Source organism: Topomyia yanbarensis, chromosome 2, assembly GCF_030247195.1.
Source record: "Topomyia yanbarensis strain Yona2022 chromosome 2, ASM3024719v1, whole genome shotgun sequence".
NCBI classification, from domain to species: Eukaryota; Metazoa; Arthropoda; class Insecta; order Diptera; family Culicidae; genus Topomyia; species Topomyia yanbarensis.
In genome coordinates, this window is record NC_080671.1 from 420,598,702 (window position 1) to 420,623,337 (window position 24,636).

At 40.2% G+C, this 24,636-nt stretch overlaps 3 protein-coding genes and 1 pseudogene across 10 annotated transcripts in view; 2 read left to right on the forward strand and 2 right to left on the reverse strand.

Annotated features, from left to right (window-relative positions):
• The window catches only part of LOC131685231 (DENN domain-containing protein Crag), a 101,902-nt gene extending 89,933 nt beyond the window's left edge, over positions 1–11,969 (forward strand). For 6 of the 7 annotated variants that reach the window (XM_058968812.1, XM_058968816.1, XM_058968813.1 and 3 more), the window contains 5 exons: positions 737–820; positions 986–1,385; positions 1,444–1,890; positions 1,950–2,128; positions 10,665–11,969. In XM_058968812.1, the coding sequence (XP_058824795.1) occupies positions 737–820; positions 986–1,385; positions 1,444–1,890; positions 1,950–2,128; positions 10,665–10,983 (1,429 nt within the window). In that variant the 3' untranslated portion in view covers positions 10,984–11,969. The remainder of the gene's footprint in view (positions 1–736; positions 821–985; positions 1,386–1,443; positions 1,891–1,949; positions 2,129–10,664) is intronic. The other variant, XM_058968818.1, reaches the window with a different exon arrangement.
• Positions 11,970–16,357: 4,388 nt separating this feature from the next.
• On the forward strand, positions 16,358–18,056 carry LOC131680934 (putative nuclease HARBI1; annotated as a pseudogene).
• A 240-nt stretch (positions 18,057–18,296) lies between these two features.
• On the reverse strand, positions 18,297–19,430 carry LOC131681904 (uncharacterized). The gene is made up of 3 exons (XM_058963003.1): positions 19,281–19,430; positions 18,959–19,118; positions 18,297–18,896 (listed from the first exon to the last, which is right to left on the reverse strand). Exons 1-3 carry the CDS (start codon positions 19,416–19,418, stop codon positions 18,361–18,363), a joined length of 834 nt encoding a protein of 277 aa, XP_058818986.1. The 5' UTR covers positions 19,419–19,430; the 3' UTR covers positions 18,297–18,360.
• A 2,294-nt stretch (positions 19,431–21,724) lies between these two features.
• LOC131685234 (dual specificity mitogen-activated protein kinase kinase dSOR1) lies at positions 21,725–24,246 on the reverse strand. Of its 2 annotated transcripts, none has more exons than XM_058968820.1 (4): positions 24,028–24,246; positions 23,178–23,959; positions 22,780–23,112; positions 21,725–22,723 (listed from the first exon to the last, which is right to left on the reverse strand). In XM_058968820.1, the coding sequence occupies exons 2-4, from the start codon at positions 23,943–23,945 to the stop codon at positions 22,610–22,612; spliced, it is 1,215 nt and encodes a 404-aa protein (XP_058824803.1). In that variant the 5' UTR covers positions 23,946–23,959; positions 24,028–24,246; the 3' UTR covers positions 21,725–22,609. The 2 variants fall into 2 exon arrangements, with proteins under 2 accessions (XP_058824803.1, XP_058824802.1); XM_058968819.1 differs by having other exon boundaries at positions 23,178–23,970.
• Between the last annotated feature and the right edge of the window lie 390 nt (positions 24,247–24,636).

Here is a 24,636-nt window from a genome sequence, read left to right on the forward strand (position 1 = left end):
CCAAAACATCAGAAATTAATCCTCAGTTTCAGAATAATGGATCTAAAAAATTCAGACGTCCTTGATACCTACGAATCCAAGAATTCTGGTCTCAGAGAGTTCATCAATTTGGGAATTCTTGCTTTGAACATCTAAGGAATGTAGGTATCCAGATGCAAGATCTATTTCATAGTCCAGAGATTCACGAATATGTTCCATTCGAACACAATTCTTCGTCAGCTTTAACGGGCAATTCAAATATAATTTTAATTGGGTAAGTCGTCGCATATGCGGTGATGGCGCCACTGATATATGCTCAAGTATGCAGGGGATAGACCACTAGTAAAAAAGTGTTCCCGAGCAAGAGGGATAACCCATTTGTAAATCAGTTTTTGGGGCAGTGTATCAAAGATGGAGCTAGTAGCTTGGTAAAATGTGCGAATCCACATGTTTTAATGGAATTCTCTCAGAGTGTTATGTGGTACGAATCCTACATACAAACAAGTCGAAATACTCAATGTACGATGCATAAGATCACCGCATTTTTGTTTGCAGTTAACTGTTGTAATCGATGTCATATATATTTTAAAAGTTGTGTTTTATGAATGACGCATGCAAGTTCAATTAGTTATTTTAAGACTAAAACTTCATATGTTTTCCTTTGCGCTCGAATGTGGCTCGCAGTTTTTTTTACACTCGATATTTTTTTCTTTTTTTACATTATTCCATACCTACATAACCATTTATACTTTGGTAGCCGCTACTCACCTGCACGTTTATCCATGAAAAAAGATTTCAAATCCCTCTCGACGAATGTATTAGAAAGCATTTCCAGCGTCAGGTAAGTGCACGCCATTTTTCTGTCTAGTTTCTGATTAGTACTGAATATTAGCACTTGTTCGTTCGTTTTCAACGTGTTTTTGTTGTTATCTGTGAAGTGCCGTTCTATTCATTCGAAAAATCTACCATGCAAGAGTTAATGATCTTTTTTCCACGATCCCAACAGTCCGAGCCTAACGGGCAAGAAATCCAACGAAATCCTGCAAGGTGGTCTCAGCAGCATTAAAAATGCTGCCACGTCAGTGGCGAAAAAATTGGACGAGATTAAGGAAGCCATTTCGGCCAATTCAACTCCAGTCAAGACCGGTTCTGGTACGATTTGTACTAGCAACGGTTTGGAACGCGATGGCCACGGTTCGGAGAGTGATTTGCTGAACGAGGACGGGAACGTGAACGGCAATCGCTCCCGGCGTGTGTCGAGTGAGTTCGATCTCTGGGGTCGGTTCAGCGAGTCTAGAAAGTCCAGCTACAATAATCTAGTGCCTCTCGGAGAGAACACAACATCGAGCAATAGTCTCAATACATATCCTGCGATACCGGAGAATGTTTATCAACCTATACCGGAGGTAAAACTTGTTCAACTATATTTGAGCGACTGTTGTAACCATACTTGTACACTTTCAGGACTACAAACCTAGAGAAGCTGACTTCGTGATCCAAATAACTTCGTGTTCGCAGTGCCGCAACTGCTCGGTACTGCTGTACGACGAGGATGTGATGGCCGGCTGGTCCGCCGAAGATTCCAATCTCAATGCAAGCTGCAACGCCTGTGAGAAGGTGACCGTTCCTTTTCTCGATGTGCAGATTATTTCAGACGAGCAGCGATTAACGCAGCTGGCCGTCAAACAGTCACAGCAGCAGCAACAGCAATCGGACGTGATCACCGTGCCATATCTGAACCCACTGGTACTGCGCAAAGAACTGGAGAACATTCTCAGCCAGGAGGGTGACTACGCTCTAGCCAAGGCGAGTTTCGTCAAGGAGCATCCCATCATCTATTGGAATCTGGTTTGGTTCATGGAGCGCATCGATGTCAGCACGCATTTACCAAATCTCTGTCTGCCGAAGGAGGTGATGTCATTTGATAAAGGTATGGTGGGCTTTCGATTTAACTTTTCGTCTATTTCCAGGAAGGAGATATTGCTGATCCGCTGAGCAATTTGAAAACCGTTTCCGTTCACTGTTTGTGGGACAATCCACGGCTGCACTCGGAGGCTGGTCCAGCGATGTACATGCTTTGGAGACAGAATCAACCGGCCAGTCCCCTGCTGAAGGCACTGCTTACCGATCAGACGTCAATCAATCGAGCGTAAGTAGAAAGTGAATAGGGTTGCCACACCTACGGGTTTGGCCCGGAGCCTCCAGTTTCTGGAGGCGATCTCCAGGTTTTAAATTAATTTCTCCAGGTATGATGGAAGGATGGATAGTTTTTACTTAGTTTTTGAGTTCATCCGGTTTTGTTTGCTCCTGCAGCGTTCTTAACTATTGACCAATGAGGAGAGTTTTGCTCTTTTGTTGAAACATCCCTTGCGACGGTGATGACGAATAACCGGATTCTTTGCGCCCGTAAAGAATTCCGGAAGACACCACAGTGTGCTTCCCACATTTTTCTGTTTCTGTTAGCCGTGGCGGAGATCAATGCTCGTTTGGCTTATCCTCCACAGCGAGAATGGCTGGTACTTTTGAATATTTGCTGTTAGCCGGGGACGTGAAACTCTACACCTACCTAAACCGATTAAACTGTTCGCAAACGTGGAAAATTTGCAGCTTGACGTGAATGGCAAAGAACAGTGTGCGCATTACACTTTACTAAAATGAAGCACTGAGCAGTGAATGTGAGTCTATTTGATAATGTGCCAACCATGTTTCATGTTTCTCTTGTAAGCCTATCCTAAATCAGAAAAAATCTCCGGGTGAAAGCCTCACCACAGGTGACAACACTAAAAGTGGAACGGTCAAAAAGTATTCTCAACGGTTCTATAACTTTCACACGAATATCATTCGCCCGAAAGTCATTTACCCAAATGACGCTCGCCCGAAAGCCATTTTCCTGAATAGGCCGCTTGCCAGAATGTCACTAACGCTCTACATCACTGCCGCCGTTGTGAGTTCGGAAACCACGTAGGATCAGAAAACGATAAGCGACAACATCATCATCATTATATATCATTTAAACTACCGCCAGCCAAATTACAAAAGGGCAGCATACTTTCGTCGTTATCATTTTTTTTCATTGCATCTGTCTTTTCGACTGGCTAAGACCATCTCGCCATCTTCGTGTTTTGTGTTGGTCGTAATGAGTTTTTTGTTAGTAGTTTTCGATTATAAGTACATTTTGTTTTCTTTTAGGAATCTCACAATTTATTTCATTTCTTCTTCGCAGTTTTCACTTCATTTTTTTTCAAGAGGCTGCATATACTCCATCATTGGGTACTCTGATTTGGTTGTACCGCAGGCAGTCGTATAGTAGATGTTCAAGGTCTTCAGTTGTCTCACATCATTGACTGTTGTCTTATTCCTATCCCCCCTTTGTACTTGTGACTTTTGTTAGGAAATGTTCCGTTTGTATTCTATTCAAAATTCTACAGTCGTCTGAGCTAAGAGACAGGTTTTTACACCAGATCTTCTTGTTAGGTCATCCAGTGACCGTCTCCTGGTCAACTTTCTCGCTCCCGTAGATCCCCTTGTGGCTCGGAATCCATTGGATTTTCATGGAGTAGCCCGTCATTTCGTAGAAATCTTTGTAGATATTTGCCATTAGGTAGTTTTCTTCGAAAACCCTTTCGTTGAGCAGCATCTCACAAGCGTTCCTAGAGTCAGTGAGGATTACTGCCTTTTTGTACCCTTTGTTCTTGACTAACTCGACCGCTTTTAAGATGCCTAGAAGCTCAGCATTTGTGATGGAAAAGTTGTTACTAATCCTTTCGCTGGTGACTGATCTATCAATTTCGTCGTAGACTACAAAGGTAGCATCCGTGGATGTTTTGGATGCGTCGGTGACAACTTTATCGTGTTGCTTGTAAGTTTTCTGCATCGCTTCCTGGAAAAGTGACTGCCAGAGTTTTGCACTGGATCAATCATCCTTTTTAGGTGATCACTTGCAAGGGTAATTTTTACAATGTTGTCGAACTAAACTCTAACGAAGTAGCGTATCCGCTTGAGAAACGGCAATTCCCGATCAGAGGGGTGGATTCAATAGAGCAATTCTATGTTTTTGTCATCTGTTTCCGTGATGTGTGACTCGTACCCCATTTTTCTGCTCAAAGTTGCTCTGATAAATGTCATCAGAGGCGTCCTGTATCATGTAATTCTAATTAGTTCCCTTTTAGTGAGTGCTTCGATTCGTTGCTCCATAGGTAACTGTACTGCTTCGGCCAGCTTCACGTGCATAGGGGAAATAGCCTTACGGTGTATGTATTCTGTACAATGTGCAATTTTTTGAGATTAGTGGCTGCTATGTTGCCGTACACTGACGTCTAGTCCTCCAGTCGACAGCGGACCAGTGCGTTTCCTATTTTGATCAGGGGTTCTGGGATGGCGCCATTGGCTTTTCTGGATAGCATTTTCTCACCAGTCCCAAATTTTTATCCGCTTTTTCTACCACCGAGTCGATATGCTTTCTGTACATATCAAGAGTCGGTCCAAAACATATCCAAGGGTGCGTGTTGGCCAGCTCTAAGTTTTCTTCCTGCACTTTCATCTTAATGTGTTCGGTACTTTTTCTAGTCAACGAAATTACTGCTGATTTCTGTGGACTCACTTCCAAATTCAGAGCTGCAAGTTTGTCGAGGATTCTGTGTACGAATAAGTTTCAGTGTTCCGCGGCCTCTTCGACAGTGTCTGCCAACACGATGATTTCAAAGTCATCTGCAAATTGTACCAGCTCTCCGTTTTCCTTAGAAAGGTCGTGTAGGGATGCTGTGTAGAAGTTTAACAGGAGATAACGGAGATAGAGGGCATCCCTGTGGAAGTCCCACAGGGACCTCCATCTCGATTGTACTAGACTTCGCTTTTAGCAGCATTTTGCGGCTCCTCAGGTATTCAAATAGCCATGAGATTAATTTTCCGGGTAGCTGTTTGATGGTCGCTAGTTCAGTTAATCGGTTCTTGACTACTGAAGTAATAAGCTTGATTTCGATATTCATCAGGGTTATGGGTCGCATGTTATTTAGTTGGCTCGTTTTTAGCTTTCTTGGGGATTGGCCTTACCTCTGTAACTTGCCATGACTCTGGTATATCTTCCGAGACGAACGCTCTGCTCAAATTTTGGCTTGCATCTGCGGGTTTAGTGTACTGTCAAACCATTAGAATCGGGTGCAGAATGGCCGTTTCTTTGACTCAGAACGTGTAGGATCTCCTGATTCTTAAGAGCCATCTCGTACCCCTCGAGCACCTTGTTGGTACTCACCATCGGTAGCTGTATTGGGAGGAGTTTGTTTCTGAAACAGAGATCCATGAACTGCGTGCCCTCTGTTTCAGTAAAGTCGATCATTTTTTGTGTTTTTCAGCGAGCGCTGTGTCTACTCCTTTGAATAGATTCCAAAGCTGCCTGACCGGTGTAGAGTCGTTGATTTTTCCGGTCAGTTCTCTTGCGCAACCGCGTTTTGTTTTCCTCACCTCCTTTTGAATAGGGATCTCACTTTTTGGAGTAGCATGAGGTTTGATATAGATTGGTTTCTGTTGTATGTTCGAAGTGCTTCTCTTTTAGAGGAGTAAAGTTTGCAAATTTCTTCCGTCCACCAAGGTTTAAGGAAACTGATCTTTTTATTCTTGAAGGTGTAGGAGGAGCTTTTTACTGCTTCTTCGATAACTGATTCAGTTCTTCTGGGTAGTAGATGAATTGTGGTTTGATGCTGTTCAAGTCTTCCACCAACTTGTGTTTGTTAATCTTCATGAAGGCCCTTCCGCTTTTTTGGCATTTCATTGATGGATACTACCAAACTCTTCCTCTTGCACCGACCAATTGGATTTTCTCGCCAATCCCGTTGTTGTAAGCGTGAGATCAATTGCTGAATGCCTTCCACCTGGGGTGTGATGATCATTGTTAGTGTACCGTCATTAAGCAGAATCAAGTCAGATTGGTCAATCAGGCTGCGTAGAAGTTGCCCACGGTTGCATACGTGGTAGTCTGCGCTTTACGAAGGATGGTGAGCGTTAAGGTCAGCTCCTACGACCACCTCTACTTTCAGGTCTTTCACAAGGGCGATGATTTTTTTAGATCCCCCTACGTACGTTTACATATCGTCTGAATGGTAAGCCGATATGAGGTAGACCAGGTCAAAGTTCTTTGTTATTTTGTTCCCGACCGCTTCCATAATCTCGAAATTCGGAAGGGAAAGTTCTTCATGCCCTATTTCCTTGCGTATTAGAATACCTACACTGACATATCCTTCCGGGCGTCTACTGGAGATAAGTTTGTGTGCTCTAAAGTTGAAGGGTTCTTTGTCTTTTAGCCAGATCTCTTGAAGGAGTACAACTTGTGCCTTGTTCGAGGTCATGCATGTGTAGAGTTCTTCTCTTTGCTCAGTTTTTCGGATGCTTTAAATGTTAATGATATTGAAGGTTTTAAGGTCGTTTAGCTGATTCTGGAGTTCCGTGTCGTATTTTCCCTCGATTATTTTTTGTAAGCCCATGCTGATCTCGATTAGTAGTTGGTCCGTCTCAATCTCTGTTCTTACTTATTGAATTTTTGGCTCAATTTTCTCTGGATGTCTATTACTGGCTTTATCCAGTAGTTGCCCTGACAGAGATGCATTAGATCCTGTCGTAGTTGTGCGAGAAGTTTTTCAATTTTCGTGACTCTATGGGGATTACCTCTTGATATTACACTGTAACTATCCCTGGTTCCAAGCTGGGGTGAGAGGGCGTTGCAATTGTACGAGGTGTTGTTAGTTGTAGTATTGCTCGGTTTCCGGACCCTGGCTCTTTTCGACACAGCACCAGTGTACAACGGCTGAGTTGGTGGAAGGTCGGTCGTTTCCGGGAACGCAGATTCCAGTCCCGCAAAACGGTTTTGGGTTTTTGTGTACCTCTTTTCTGTTTAGACATATGAGACCCTGCTGATCAGCATCCCTTTCACGTCTTTGTTCCTCCTCTCTTTCTTAACACGAGTTTCTGTTTGAAGCAAGTTCTTGTTTCCAGTTTACACAGAAGGAGGCCCACGCATTCGACATTCGGCTCGTGCTCATTTCCGCTCCTGCATTTTGCTTTTCCGGCGCACTTTGAACGTAAAATTTACGAAAAGCGACGCGAAAATTTGTCCCGTCACTATTTTTCCAACGTGGCACAGGCCGCCATCTTGATTGACGCGCATTAGTCGTAATTTCTTCAAAGCTCGACACAGCTGGCGAAAATTTTTAACGGCACAAACGAAATTAATGTGAAAAGCGTATGCTCTTTTCAAAAGGCGGGACCAAAATTCGCACGCACGTTCTTTCAGTACTCACTTTTCCGAATCCCGAATTCATTTCGCAGCATCATTCCTGTTACAGAGTCTGTGTGTTGAGCACACCAATATCATTGGGGTCTGCTGTCATTTCCTGGTTGCTGTCGGTTGAAAGTAAAAGACCACCACCGAATCCATCATCTTTAGAAGAAAATTCGTTCGCACCATAGACATCAACAGCCGTTTGTCAGAAGCATAAGTGTTGATTCTTTCTTTCATACATGAGCAGTTCTTTGAATCTGCGTGCCAATTGAGTTCGAAAGCAAGCTATTGAACCATCCGTTTACCCGTTTTACTCTGATTTGGAAGTAGATTCCTTTTAAACATGCAACTAAAGTTAGGTAACCTATCAATGTAAATAAAAACTTTCATGGATAAAGAACAAACGAAATTTTCACCAAAACATGAATGAGTATATTGAACAACGGTGAGTCATGTAGCATAAACAAATATTGAGACATTCACCGAAACGGACACGCCGCACCAACTGCTTACTAATGTCGTTTTCGATTGAGAACCTAGAAACTAACCCAGGTTAGTTTCTTCAAACGAACATTTTTAACGGAACTGAGTTGGGTTCTCGCCAAACAGCGGTGGTGTGAGCGAACCCGAAATATATTTCAGGTTAGAACCCAACTCGGTTTTCAGTTCAGTGGCGCATAACCTAGGTTCGAAACTGGCTTCAAACAAACGGTTTGACAGCAGTTAGGTCCAAAACTGAGTTAGTTTCTGCCTCAAGCGAAAACGACATAAACGTCGTTCTAAGGTTGCCAGCAAGTTTTTTGTGTAACTAGTACTTATATTTGCTATTGGCATTAGAAATAAGCCTCCCATTTTGGTTTAAATACAAAGACAATTTTTATAACAGAATTCGATTGATAAGTATAGCTCATTAAACCTATTTTATCAATCTTAAATCTGTAATCTTAAAAGAATTTTTGAATCTTACTGAATGTGAAGAATTTGGCACCACTTGCATCTGGTATACTCAACCTTCATAAAACGATGCATAACGCAGGGCTGATTTTTGGAGCAACTTGTTTATTCATTCAGCGCTTCGTTATGCAAATTTGTTCCTTTCGATCAGGAAAGGCTGCGTCGAATTTTGGGGAAATGCGCTAATACACTTTACGGATTATATAATCAAAAGTAATTATTTTTCCACCCTGTGCTACATGACAACTTAAAGCCGAGGGATTGCCCTTCCTAAGATCATTCTTAGGGACAGATCGTTCCAACATCAAATTATGGTCTTGTCAATTTTGGTCTTGTCAAACTGCAAATGACGTAAAAACCCAAGATGATACCAGATAAGGTATAGGCATACGTAAAGCGAGAGTTTTGGTTTTGCGATTGGTAAGCTCGACATTGCGTAAATACTGCTTCACATCCTAAAAAAAGATTATTGAAAACGAAAATATTTTAAACAAAGTTTTGAATATAGAAACTAGAGATTCAGCCTATTTGAGGTTCTCAAGGCGTTTGGTACCAATAATATTTTCGTACACACAAGCATACACCTTATGCAGATTGTCTTGAATCTGTTTTGTTTTTGTCAAATTTGTGACTCTTCGTATTCTTATGCGGATACCAGAGATGCCAGATTTGCGGACAAGTCTGCAAATTCGCAGACTTTTAATTTAAGCTGCAGATTTTTTCGATGACGCAGATATTTGCAGATTTTTCCGTTTGGTTGCAGATATTTGCAGATTTTTTAGTTTGGTTGCAGATATTTGCAGATTTTTGAAAAAAGTACCTGGCATCTCTGGCGGATACGCTCTTCTTCCCTTTAAACACTGAGAACTGACATACAAGTAAAGTTTTAAACTTGTGTAAGTAATAAAACTGTCGCTTTGAAATGACAACAGTAAGTAGCAACTTGCCACTGGCCGGCGCTTCGATCGACCAGCAATCGCTATACGGGACTTGTGTGCAAACTTGTATACAATAGTGACTCACGCATGCGAACCTGTATGCGATGGTGATTTTCAACGAATTTTCATTTAAATTTTTACACAGGCTTTTCGGGAAAATTTGCTCTAGCTTATATGTCTGTTCTCTGTGCTTTAAAGCAGACCCTCGCTTAAAGCATAAGCTTGTTCTTTGAAGCTTAAAATTGGATTGAAAATGGGGACGTGGCGAATTTTTAATCTCTATGAACCCGTGATAATCGATACTTACCGAACTGAAGCTGTATTGGGACTGATCTCCGTTCAACGGTAGTATTTTCACGCCTTGCGTGGAGGTATGAAATAGGACACTACGTTAGTTCACCTTTTGATGATCTCAAATGGAATCCTACTCAAGATGTCAATGACGTTCTGTCAAGACTTCTGATAAAAATATTTGACAAATTTCTACTTAAAACTTCGATGAAGTTCGCAGAATTTTGATGGAATCTTGCAATTTGTAATCCATCATAATCCTGATAAAAGAGAAGAGCAAGATTTCATGATAGCGATAGCGTCAAAACTCTGAGCGGTTTTCCGTTACTATATTTTGAAGAGGATAGGTCAGAATCGCGAACCTATAATAATCTTCAGCGGAAGAATTCTGAGAACCATTTCTTCAGATTCCTGCTAGTAATACCACAGGCGCTCTGTGAGGATACTACCACAATCCAACGGAATTCTAATCAGCATACCATCCGAATCGAGCGTAAGATTTCACGAGAATCTAGAGATGGAATTCACCAAAACCCTGTCAAGAGTCTTGGGAAGCATACCATCAGAGTCCTAAGAGAGTATCATGCATCGACTTCAGTGTAACCGAACTCGGTCCAATGACATTTGATGTGATCAATGTTTTTTATGATCAGAGGACAAATGTCAAAAGTAGTTCAAAATCCTCAATAGGGGAGAGGATCCCGCAAAACCCCCCCTCTTAGTGCCCTTGCCGGATCACAACAAAAAACACCGTCATGTTCTTCGACACGCTGCAAATAGATATTTTTTAAAACATCCTAATGAATAGTAAATGATTTTTAATGTTTTCATATCAAAAACGAGTTCAGCGTGCCAAAATTAAATAAAACCGTCCTATTTTATCCGATACGGCAAAGTTTTGACTTTAGACAACCTTTTGTTCTAAGTCGTGCCACTGTGCTTGCCATTTCTTGTTTGAAGTAGCGTAGGCTCTCTAGGTGGCGGATAACTACGATCATTAGTTGTCACAACCCTTTATATGATTCAGACATGCATATATCTTTGCAGTCAGCAACATTGAGCAGGACTGTCTCCAACTTATATCGCCATTTTGTAAACAGCATTTCATCTGTGCCCTTTTTATTCAAAAGCATCATTAATGCTGATGCACACCTTACAAATAATTGTATTGTTATAGAAGTTTATTTCCTTTAGATTCACCTAACATAATTCTCCCTTATTTCCTTCCCGCACAGCGTCATGCAACAGGTGATCGCATCGATTCGCTGCAACGACCTGCTGACGCCGATCAAACGGCTCGCCAACGAGCGGCACAAGCTCAAACATCGTGGCGTCGATCGGACACATTCCATCTACCGGGACATACTATTTCTGGCCTTCACAGCGATCGGTCGCTCGAACATCGACCTGATTTCGTTCCACCGAGAGTACGCCGCCGTGTTCGACAAGCTGACCGAGAAGGAGTGTAACACCTACTACCGGGCCCAGGATCTGCCACCGTCGCCGGCTGCTATTTTCTGCCGGGCATACTTCAAACCGCTGATGCTGCCCTGACCGCAACCGAAGCGGTGCGATTTCGACGGATGGGAACCGACGATGGCATCATCGAAAAAACGCGCTCGGTAGTTTGTGGGTAAGAACTGGTTCAGATACTACTTACCTTCGAAGGGCAAGATAAAGAAAGGGAATGGAAAAAAGATGGATAAAGAAAGGGAGATCCATTTAACCTAGCAAAACTGTATTTCTTCGGACAACCCGTACGTGATAGAGCTATCTGTAAATTATTCTACTTAACGATACTATAAAGGATATCGAAATGTTATAGGTAGACAAAAATCAACCCATCATGCATAAGGTTGTTAGCAATAAACCATTCATTTCTCTCATCGAACCATTTAGTGAGCTTAAGCCTGTTAAATTTTCCTGCTAGCTGACAACTGAGGACAAATGAGATTATAGTGACTCAATAACGATGTCACTCTTGCTCAAATCGGCCAACCAAGCATGTAAATGGAAACCTATCAGTGAAATAAAGCTAACTGAAAATATAAATGAAAAGAAACGAGCAACTTAACGAAATGCGTCCGACTACATAGAAATGAAAACAAATACATATTAAAATTTGCAGTGTAAACATTTCGCTGAAAATTTCTTGTGATATATGAAAAACTGTCTTAACTGCAAAATCTACTAAATCATCACTTATCGAATACGTAGCGAGCAATTTCGTTGTTTTCATTTTCACTCAGTGTACGGTTAGATTATGTGGAAGCGAAGGTGTTCACCACCCTCTTTTATAATTTCTTCTACTATTGTTTCGTGTCACAATCACTCACATACTTGGGACACCTACCCATTAGATGGTTGTTTGCTTTCAGGTTGTTAGACTGTTCCATAATCGCGTTTTGCAAAAACAAATAAAACGGTTGGCAAATATATATGTATAGGTATATTATTTTCTATGGAACTACCCTTGAAGAATGGTAAAGACTAGTTGAAAATAACGTAATAAATATATATGTACGGTTCTGCAAAATAAATTGGTTGGTAATTTTTCATTAGATCAGATATCACATAGCCAGCTGCTGAATGTCTGTAGATTACTTATCGTACAGCTTGAAGCCGAACTAGCTTTTACCACAGACCTACCAGATATGACACTAAAAATACGAATCATTTCAAATATAAATTTGTTTTGCGCATAGGTCACAAAACTAACAACAAACATTAATTAAACAGCAAAGATGGCCTAGACCGTTTTTGTGTAATTTATGTTGAAGATCGAATTCTGGGAAAGACTAGCTGTAATTAAGCTGAGTTATGGCTCGTTTATGTTTCCGTGCTAAAATGTGTATAATGTTCCCCACATGACCGTTGCTGAAGATAGTGGAAAGTGTACAATCCATGTTTTTCTATTACATTTAATTGAAGAATGCAATGTTTCCGCACAACTCTTACCAATGTGTAAATTTCATATTCTAATCTTTCATTTGATGTTCAGCAGAAAAAAAAACATAATGAAAGCAGTGCTTCTTCCAAAATTATCGTCGCGGTGAGTATAGAAGGTCACTACTTTCTTCAAGCATTTCTCCTGTTGAATTTAGTTCAACGGGATATTTCCGAGATTATGATCACGCCCGGAAAGGAAATAAAACGCACGATCCTGTTCTATCGAGATTATAATCTCGAACATTGTAGGGGAAGATGGGGTAAAACGCACCCCGGGGCAAAATGCACCCCTAGCTTAGATCGAAAACTGCTGAAAATTTCTAGAAAAGAGTAACACCAGTCGGAAGTCCGTCGTAGTAAACATACACTGTCAAAGTATTAAACCGTACATCAATAGCAGCTCAACAACAAAAATCAATAACGTGCTCTTCTCGTGTAATTATTGTGGCTCGTGCAACAAGCATTTTCAGCTCTTATAAATGCTGTTTTAATATTATATCAGTGCATTCTAGTTAAATTTATACCTTTGTTCATTATTCTGTCGCACTACAAATGAAAAATCTACTAAAAAGTTCACTTTATGCTAAGTTTATATCTCTGCTCCATCGGGGGCAAAATGCCCTCTTCTTTGATTTTGCTAATTTTTTAACCGAAAACAGAAAAATCGTTCTGAAAACCTACCTACTACCTACAAAACCTAAGGCTATGCTTTTGTGAAATCCCGTCAGAAAACAAAACTACTTGTTTGTTCACCGTGCATTATGTCCCGTTGCTGTAGTGCATGTTGCCCCCGCACAGGTGTGTTTTGCCCCGCTTATTTTTCAAAAGGTAATTTCAATTGATTTTGAAGAATTGAATTATTTTCATGTTTTTGAATATTTTGCAAGGCGTTATAATTGTTATTATCGAGGGGCAATTCACTCCCCATTCAAAGTGAATTGAAAATACCCAATTGAAAAAATACGCGAGAAATGCTTCAGTACACCTTAATACATTTAATACGCCGAAAATACACTAATGCACTAAAATACGTTACTTCTGGAAGAATTTTTCAATACGTCGAAAATACGCTAATACACAAAAATACGTTATTACCGGAAATATTTTTCAATGCGTCGATAACAATCCAATTCGTCAAGTAATACACTGTTGATACAAGCCATACAAATATTACATTATTTTCATGCCAAATGAAACTAATTCAGTATATATCTTATTATGACATGGCGTATGTTTTTTTCAAGCATTGTTTACTTTTCTCGGAATTGGGACTCCCAGCAAACGGACTCAGAATCGGTGAATCATTAGAATGACAAGTAGGCAGAAATCAATCAGAATTCTTGTTAGTTTGATTCAGAGGAACAATCCCATAATCTTTAATGGAAATAAACATCCCGTACATTTGAAAATACTCCCAGGGGATGTGAACAAAAATAAATCCGAAACTTCCTACCAGCATCAGTAGGAAATTTTTGATCAAGAATTGGCTCATTTTATCGACATAAACAATGTTTAATGTTTACCCTAAATAGTGAAGCTCTAAAATCTTGCAAGTTCGAAGTTTACATTGCGATGGATCATTTTGTTTAGATATACAGGTTGCATTATAAATCAACACTCGTTGGGGGAATAGAATCGAAACCAACGCTCGATGAATTGAGAATGCAAAACACAAGTTTGTACGCAGCTCACCTGAGTTCGATTTCCAACCCCGCACATAGGGTTAGAGATTTTTCCACAAGAAATTGCTCTAACCAGAAAAGAGGCGAATGACCCTAAAGTTAAAACCTCTATAATTAACCCATTATAACCCAGCTATGTTAAAACTTTTGGTAATTTATAAAATACTTCGTGAGCTCTCATATTATGCCGAATTAAGTATGGGAAAAATAAAATAACCACTTTGGACCGTTTCGTTGCGAAAAAAACTAACGTATGAAATTTCATACGCTGGGCTGATAGGGTATCAAAAAATCATTACAGAGAAAATTCGGCTAAAATCTTTATACTCAGCATAAAATCGAATAATATCTTCAACCTTGCGAGATCATTCATTTAGCAGCTTTTTTGAATGATTTTAACACTACTCTCCTCTCTCGTGCCGTTTCGTCTCATGATTGGTTCGTTGCATCAAACCATCTTTCCCTCAAACTTAGTAATTATTTTAAGAAAAAGAACATTTTCTTACGAGAATTTACATAAAAAATATTCCGGGTAGAACCAGGTATGATTTGCTACGTATTAAGCATTTGTTAGCCTTGAATGTACTGATTCAACTTTAAAATCAGCGAGAAAGTTGTAAATCTCCTCCTAATCCTAAAGAGGAAATAATTTTGCCTTGGGAAAAAAGATATCGGTTCAGCCTAGCGTATGAAATTTCATACGTTGAACTACCAGCAGAATGTTTGCAAGTGTTTCACCAATTTCTTCCATTTTTTCGCACTGAGCCACATCTTTCACATCTCTTATGACCATTCGTTCACAATCCGAAACAAGAATTAGTGATTTAGAAGAGAAAATTAATAATATGTATTGTTCTCATTTTGGTTTGAATTTTATCCAACTTTGACATTCGAAAACACAATGGAATTTAATAAAAAATGATTATTGAGCATACACATTATAAACTATAGGGTATTAGTTAACATTCACAGAAGACCAGAAGTTTGAAAACGGCTTTATTGTATAACAAGTATGATCCAGAAATGTGGTGTTTTTGCGTATGAAATTTCATACGCTAGGACATAATGGGTTAAAATAATAAAAAATAATACAAAACACAAGAATCCGAATTACGAGTCGCTTCCGATCAACTTGCAGGAATGAGTTCAGCCATAACTCTAAGTCCAGTTGGAATTCCGGCTGGATTCTGCCAGAATTCAGGCTCTAGTGACGCAACCGAGTCTAGTACAACCAGTAGGAATTTCGGCTGATTTTACTTAGGAGCATCTCAATTTTACTGAGATGCATCTCAATTTTTGAAATAAATTTAGATAATACTGCAGTGATTAAATATAATACCGCGTTGCTCAAAAATTGCCATTGGGTAAGCTTAATTAGAAATTCTAATTCTCTAAATAATAAAATTTGGCATAATGCTTAATTGTTCGTTAATCTTGAAAAATCACTAGTAATTCCATTTGTACTAATTTTATTATTTGCGTTTATGAAATTATTCTACTTGCATTCTACAATAACATTTAAACGTCAAAATTCAGTAACATTTGGTTTCAATTGATTATTCAACAAAAATACAATGCGTGCATACAATTGTACGTTTTAGTACACTAACCCATAAGAATTATGAAATAATTCACCAATACGCATAATACATTGCATTTCGTGAACAATACACAAATACGTTTTTAATGCGCTAATACATAAGAATTATGAAAGAAATAACTAATACTCATCAATACACAAAATACGTGTCATTTCGTGAAAAATACACAAATACGTCTTTCAATACGTTAGCCTGAATCGAAAATACTAGAGTGAGTCGCCCCTCGGTTATTACAGAGGAAAATGTTGGCTAAACGATATCATTAATTAAATTATCCCGATTGATGTTCTATTGCTGAGTTATGATCATATTTCCTTCCTCCATATTTCATCTTTCACTAATTGTCCTTCTACAGCCTCGGCGACAACTTGCCCTCAGCTGGGCCGACTGCTCATAAAATCAAAACCTACACGTTTCATTTTGAACATCATACCCCTTTATTCATCTCTCTTCACACATTCCTCTATTTCCTTTGACTTCTATCCACCTATTCCTGCTGCTTTGCCCTTCCGGCCTATTGATTCTATTCACTTCTTAAAAGCTAGTAGTCACGTGTCGTCAAAATCTATAATCGCTGTGATTTACTCGCTTCTCTTGGAAGGCGTCTTCCGTTTCGTGTTTGCTAGGCTGGTTAAAAGTGTATCGCTTTCCGTTCGCCGAGTACAGTTTGCTGATACTGATACCTGCAGGCAGACTTCCCATGAACATGTACAATTTTGTACCTGTGTACAAAATTTCGTGCACGCGTTCAACTTCAAACATGCTTCGTCTCGATGTACAAGTTTGCCTCGAACATCGAACTCAAGCGAACGATGTGCAAACTCTAGTTCAAACATCTGTGTACGTACAGCGGGTGCGTACACGAGAACGATTCGCACATGGCAAAAAGAGTCAGCGCTAGTGACGATGAGAGTGAGAAAGAGAAAACTGGTGCCACGAACCGATGGCCCTTATTACCGTTCTCACTTACACGTTCACTTTCACTTCACCTACACGTCACTTCACTTGTTTTTACCTATTACCGTTGTCACCTACTGTGAAGTGATGAAAATGAACACCGTGAAGTGAGAGTGACAGTGATGTGACGTTCGGAATAGCCTTAAAATAAAAAAAAAATCCGTGTCGTTCAAATTTGTGTTTTTTTTGCAAACTGACGGAAGTAACTTTGCTGGTCGAGATTTTTATCTGAAAATGAGTGTAGAATTATGGTTCGATACAGACAGTGAAGACGAGGAGGAATATGCTAATCTTGCAGTAGATCGTCGGCGCATTAGAGATACTTCCAATCCGTTGGATCAAACTGAAAAATCGTATGTATTTGAAAACAAAATTCTAGCTAAAATCTGAAAGGGTAGATAGAAAGTTACATGCTTTAAACGCATTTTCAGTTTTATTCGTTTGTTCAGGGTATCCAAGGAGATTTTTAAATACCTGCTGGATATAATCGATTCGAAAATCAATCCAGTATAACTATCTACATCAGTTCCTCCGACGATCATGCTGGCAGCTTCCTTGAGATTTTTCGCGGAAGGCAACTACCAGAAAGACGTAGGAAATGATAGATTTATCGGATTGGCGCAACCAACGATGTCAAAGGTGTTGCAGCTCGTTTTGAACATTATTGAAACTGAAGTCTGCCAAGTTGCAATTCAGTTTCCATCCGAAGACCGCGAAATAAATGCGATTATTAAACTTGGTTTCTACGCTAAAACTGGATTTCCAGGAGTAATCGGATGCGTAGATGGAACTCACGTAAGCATCATACCTCCAGCTCGCGACAAGCACCTGTTTTACAATCGTAAAGGATTTTACAGTCTAAACGTTATGTTGGTAAAGTTGAAATAAGGTTGTAGGACCTATCCATTCTACTAATGTAGATGTTGAACAATTTTACAGGTTTGTGACCATAACTTAATGATTCGGTATCTCGATGCGAATCACCCAGGCTCCTCCCACGATTCATTTGTATGGAATGGTAGTTCGCTGAATCAGTTACTATCACAGAGATACGAAAACGGGGAGAGGAACTTCTGGTTACTAGGTGAGAATAAAGTTAATGAGTGTATTGAAATGTCAAAGATTCCAATTAGTGTTTGCCGAATTCGTAAATCTTGCTTTGTTTTGAATTTAACAGTTTACATCTCTTATAGGTGATGCCGGCTACCCTTTGACGACATTTCTTATTACCCCCTTTCGTACGGGTACAAGTACCACTGATCGACAGACGAGGTTCAATGAAGTGCATTCCAAAACTCGCATCACAGTGGAAAGATCGATTGGAGTGGCTAAGAATACTTTTCGATGCTTATTAGGAGCAAGACAGCTATATTATAAGCCTGAAAAAGCCACGCAAATAATAAATGTGTATGTTGCTCTACCTTCGCATAAAGCATAGAATGGATTATGACGAGCCGGAATTACAGGATGGAGAAGGGGACGCAGAATTACATGGTATGGATGGAAATCAAACTGATGCGTTTAGGATAAGAGAAGAAATCATGAACAATATTTTATGAATGCAGCCAAGTTATTTTGAGCATCATGTAATAAAACTATAAACGAGAAAGGAATAGAATAAATGTTTTATTAAATGACATACGACTTACTTAAAGCGATGGAATTTATAATGGCATCTTCAAAACAATAACGTTTATACTAACATTATTAGGAAACTAACTGAAAAAAGTAATAGTAATAAATTAATCGTCACTTTCATCCTGGTCCATGTCATGATAATCCTGCGCATCAGTATTAATCGTTGTTGTCCGTCCCATTTCAAAGTCTAGCTTCTGCTTCTTGTACTGAAGCAGTTGCAACTGGCATTGTAGCTGCTGGCTTTTAGATTTTTGCTTCTCCAGTAGCATCCGCTTTTTGAAAAGAATTTTTTCCTCGTCCAGCTGCAACCGCTTCTTTTCAAGCTCGAATCGCATTCCTTGCAAATCGTACGATTTACGCGAATATCGAGCGCAGTCCGACACATGCCGCTTCATCTTACTCAGATCATCAGTCTGCTTTTCAAGCAGCACTTTACTGTAATTCCGATTAGTCATTCGTCCACGGACGCGCGTTGCTGGTTGACCCTTCCTAATCGCATCATCATGGACTGCATTATCATGCGTAGACTCGTCGCCCGGGACATTCGGTTCCTCACTCGGGTCATCGTCGCAAGGCACACATGCTGGGCGTTCATCAATTTCAGTTGCACTAGGTGGTAGTTGTATTCCAAAAACAGATCCTAAATTTCACAAATCAATCATCAATTATGGTGATAAATTTAGTAATAGTTGAAAATTTTACCATCGTGGTTCACCGCTCTCTCCAGTGAAAGGAGACGAATGATGGTTTCTTCCAGGTCGTTAAATGAATGTAGAGTGTTTGGCCCACCTCCAGTGGCCGTCAACTCATTCTTGTTATGCTGCAGCTTTCGCTTTAGTTGCAGCTTTTTGTCGGTCCAAACCTACAAACGGTAAGCAGAAATTTAGATATGATTAATGAAAGCGTAATTGATGGAAAAGTATAGGTTGTGTACAGGAAGCATTCCGATATTTAGTTTGAAAAATTCGTTTTCTAACAAATAAATGCATGCATTAAAAGGGACAATTGAAAGCACAAAGCCTACCTTTTGCCATGCTGCAACGGAACGAGTGGGAGGACCCAAACTATTCAGCGAATCCGTCACTGTCCACCATAGAGAAGTAACTGATTCCCGTGATTGGACAAACTTACTTCCTCTGGCTACTTCGGGATTTTTCTCCATGAAGGCTACAAGGCAAGCAAACTGTCGCTTGTTCGTCTTTTTCTTCCTAAACAAGTATAAAATTGTTAAAATATTAGTAAAAAGTCAAACAAGAAGGAAAATTTCAAAGAGAATAGGGAAAGAGGCGAATAGTGTGAAGCCGAAAATACCTTATTGAGCAGACCAATCGTGCAATGTAAATAAACATTACTCATGCCTGAGTTGGATGAGATAAGTATTGTACATCTATCAAAAAAGAAATTTGAATTTTCGTCAGAATTCAGTTCAATCATGATTTTAAGGTGCATTCTAGAGTATATGTATTAGTAAAAACAAGCTTTAGAATTATTTCATCTTTTTGTTTCAAAATGCACATCATTTGATAAACAAATCCAACGATCGACATACGGTTTCTTTTCAAAATATAATAGGAGTCATTTAAAGTGCTGCCTGTGGAAGCGGTTGCCAAAATTCTAGTGTTGAAATCATCATAAAGGGAGTGTTCCCGTTTTGACTGATTTTCACTCTTCGTCTCTTTCACTATTCTCTTTGGAAAATTTGAACTTACTCCATTTTACGTGACTGCTTTACACATTCGAAAATGGCGATGAAGAAAAATCACGAGAAGTGTCATTTTTTTCGATAAAATGATGGTGACGTGGTAGTCATAAGAACACCGAGTTCATCCATGTTGTCACTTCGGATGAACTCTTCCATTTTTTATCACTAGGGTGACTCCCGTAACAGCATTGTTGCCACTTCACTTTGTTTTCACCGTGAAGTGATACTCGTAATAAGGGCCGATGTGTATGCACACCGTGTACGTATATGGGGTTCAGTTGTGCAGGCGAACATGCGCACGTGTTTAGGTACGAAATAGCGTGTTTGAGTTCTTACACGAAGTGTGGGTTTAATATGAGCACAGAACCAGAACGAACATTGTGTACGATGTGCGTATGGGCCGCTTTACACGTACAATATTTTTGTCAATACTAGACAGTATTGACAAAAGTATTGTACGTGTAATCGAAAAAACTTGTATTGACGATGTGGATTTCAAATGGGATTGAAATATTGTAACAATATCGTCAATACGCGTATTGACAAAAATATTGAACGTGTAAGGGCCGCTTATGGAAAGACTGCCTGCAGGATTCTTATCCTTCCGGTGGAATACGGTGTTACAAAGAACTGACTTTTAACCCAAAACAGACAATGAACACAATCCCAAATCATGTATTTAATGGCAAGGGCTAATAAGGGGAGGTGATAATGTTAATAGTGTGCACGCTTACCCGATAATGCTGACGTCATCAGACACCGCAGCCGACTGAGGCCTCCAGTAGCATCTTCTTCGGTTTCAGATCCCGATGGATTGTGCCAATATTGTGCAAATGCTCCAGTGCTAGGATCATTTCACCCCGGTAAGAGCAAGTGGTGTCCTTCAGGAAGATTCCTTCACGTTCCCAAATGCATGAACAGCCGCTGCCAAGATGCTCCCGGATCAAACACAGTTTTCCACCTGTGCGGCTGAGGTGGAAAAGGGTTATCGCGTTTACGAACGAGGAGGGAAGGGACCCGCCTCTTGGTGGGCAAGATTTTTAGTTTTATTTCCACACCGAACACCGATTTCTTGCTTTCCACACTTTTTTTCTCCGTTGCCAATGCCGGAATTCTGTCTACGACCCAACACACCTCAACGTGCTCGAGCGAGGCCCCAGCAAACTCCGTTGCCAACCATAAGTTGGGTGTCCCGTTATACTGCCCTTTGCTACAAAGCAATGTTTCCCCACGGAGTTGACGCGAAGATTGACTTTCGCTATGTCTGTTCGTCGACCTGCACCCCTGTGCAACGGCTCAAGACCTTCCCGAGGCTATCTCCGAAAGTTCCATCTCTAGTTTGCGGTTACCTGCTTTCCTTCCTATTGCGTAATAGGAAGGAAAGCACGTTCGCTGGTTGGTTCCTATTGTTCCGAAACAGTGCGCCTGTTATAGGCTTCTGCTTTCACGAAATGCGGAACTCTGGTGGAAGTAGTCCGGCCGTCTGCTGTTTGTCTGCTCACAGCCGGCTCTATCAAGCACCGTTCTAGCCTAACATCGTAGAGTGTAGACGTTTATGTCACTGAAGTTAGGAATCGATGTGGGTATTACGGAAAGATTTTTCTATCGTGATCGTGATTGTCAAGCTGGAAATTAGCAAGGAGTAGAGTAATACCGAACATTCAATGAAAGTTTTTCCGCCACTGTCGTCTTCTCAATGCTTTGGAAGGAGTTTGTGAACACATACTGGACCGGTTTTCTTCCTTTGTCAAATTGAAACACACACATACTCGTAGTTTAAAATACTTTAATACAGTTGATGCACGAGCCTCTGGTTGAGTCATGCCAATTTTCTCCTGTTTCGATACAGATGAAATCGTCGACATTTCCGATGAATTTTCAATTTATCGGAATGAGTATGCTTAACTACACAGGATAGCTTCACTGTGCACAGGGTGTGTCTGTGTATAAACTCTCACAAGGTTATCCACCCCTGTGCCTTTCATACTTTGCCTAAAGACCATGTTTTGATATATTGCCTATAATTTGTTAGTTGCGGAATGCGTTGTTACATTGTATTAGTTGTAAGATACATATTCCTTTTTTCATTTCAGTGCACAGTTTTTGTAAAATTTCCGTTGATTAATGCGAAGGTGAAGTTGTACTCATCCTCTAAAAATTTAAAAAATAATATAACATGAGATGTTACAAATCTATGGTTTGCCGAGTTGTTGGAGAAACATACAATTCTATTAACAAAATATTATCTAATATGCTATTGAATCTATTGCAACATAAAACATTCTGCCTCAAACAATAAAACATCTACACCGTAGACAATTTATACAATTTAAAACCTAGGCGAAACAAAAACGTTGAAAAGATAAAAACAAAAATCTCACTTGCAATCACTCGCTCATTTTTACAGTTTAAGAATAATGTTATTAATATTATCATGTGTGTGTGTATGTTTCTAATTTCCAAAAAGAGAAATCGTAAATTGGAAACTTTATCGAGATTCCCATGGAACCATCGCACTTAACCTACACGACGAATAAAGACAGCAAGTTACACACTTATGAGACCACGCCAAACCGATGTAAATTATGGGTGTTCCTTTCTGTTTAGCACAGTAACTAGTTCTTAGTTCGTAATCTAACGATTACAAGTTCTTAGTTCGGTGACGCATTCCTCTTTGGGGTAGAGGGTAGCAGATCCATCGTTTTACAAACCCACCCGGCAATGTCCACGTCCTCTTGCTCGATGTTCTTGATCCAGTCGTGGTTCTGTAATGAACGGTAATCGTTTAGTGTTTTTGTCGCTGAAAAAGTCATCTACTTACAATTAACGTTTTTAAATCCGCTCGTTCTTCCGGATTCTTCTTCAAGCAACGATCAACAAAGTCCTTGAACCGATCGGTGAACGAGTGGTGTTCCAGCTTGGGTGGAGGTTCATTGACAATGTAGTCTAGCAGTTCAAAAATAGCCATCGGTTTAGGTTCAATAATATTCTGACCGGGCGAACTGTCGTCTCCTTTTTCGTGGAAAATGTAGTCCAACATTTTTGCATCTGGAGGCGGAATTGGATACATTCCGATAGCCATTTCCACCAAAGACAGCCCTAGCGACCAGATGTCCGATTGAACCGAATAGTGAGTACCTTGAAGACGTTCCGGCTGTTGGAAAACACAAGCACAAATAACTAACCCTTCTCACAACCATACAATTGACCTTGGCTTACCGACATATAACTCCTGGTACCCACGAACGAGTTTGCCATCGAATCAATCAGCTGTCCGGACACACCGAAATCACAAATCTTAATCTCTCCGCTGCTGTTCACCAGGATATTACTTGGCTTCACATCTCGATGCATAATAGCGTGCTTGTCCCGCAGATAACTCAACCCTTTAAGTACGGCGCACGTTATTTTGGCTAAAATTGGTTCTGGAATTCGCCCTGCTCGTTTCAAAATTAAATCCAGTGAACCGCCATCCATGTACTCCATACAGATGCTAATTTCTCCGTCACTGTAGAACGCCCCATAGAAACCAACAATATGCGGAAAGTTGCAATCGTGCAAGACCTTCAGCTCCCGAATAATTTGCTTCTTGATGGCTGGCTTTACCTCTAAATGAATCAGCTTACGGGCCATTATCAGCTGTGTTGGAATGTGCCGAACTTTCATCACAACTCCACCATTACCGGATCCTAACTCGCCTAGCTTCTCCAGATCTTCGTCGCTTAGCTCGCCAATCTTTTCCTTCTGACTGAGAAAAACCTTTATTCGCTTTCGGGCATTCTCGTCGATTTCCAACTCTTCTAGTGTTTCCGTTAGCGCATCGATACTGTTCTTTGCCTTTCCCAGCAAATTGTGCTTTCCAATGACGTACTCCGTACCGGATGGGGTCTTGAAGGACGGCGTTGGGGTTGTTACCTGGCCGGCCGGTACATCCACTGAGCCCGGAGGCAACGTTAGATTGAGTTTGTTCTTTGTCATTTTACTCATTGAAATGCTGCGATCTACGGGAATCCTGTGAATTATTTTTTAACGTTATCCCAATTCCAGAATCATGAGCAATAAAGTTCACCTTGGGAAAACAAAATCGATTAAAAAAGGCTGCAAAACACACAACACTGACAACTATTTTGTATCACTTTTGGCACTGGCAAACTACTTGTGTTTTGTTGTAACTTTAATGCCAATTTTAACATAAAATATGCTAGATTGATTGTAATTTGCACCTTTTTTCCTGTTAAACCTGATACAAAAAAATCTCGACTCTGCGCTGTTCTGTTTCTCTCTTTTTGATTTGCTTTTATGTTATGACAGCCAGGAAGTGTTGGCAATTTGTCAATCACAGATGAACTATCAGTAACGGTGGTCACGCTTCGAGGTACACGAGGGGTGCGTTGGAATTCAGCACACCTCACAGAAACGAGGCTTGCTACTCCGCGAATTGACAGTTTTTGATGACGTCAGAGAAATCGTTGAGATAAACGAACGGATTCTCGAACGGATGGCGATTACGCCATAATTACCAAGGTGCTTAGAGTTCTGATCGGCGTTTTTAAGGATCGTATCACTTGAGAATAAAAACTCCTTGATAATTATATTAGACAGTAGATATTCAGTGAATATGTGTGATTATTAGTGAAAAGTGAGAATTTGGCTGCAGCCATAGAAAACATATCAAACC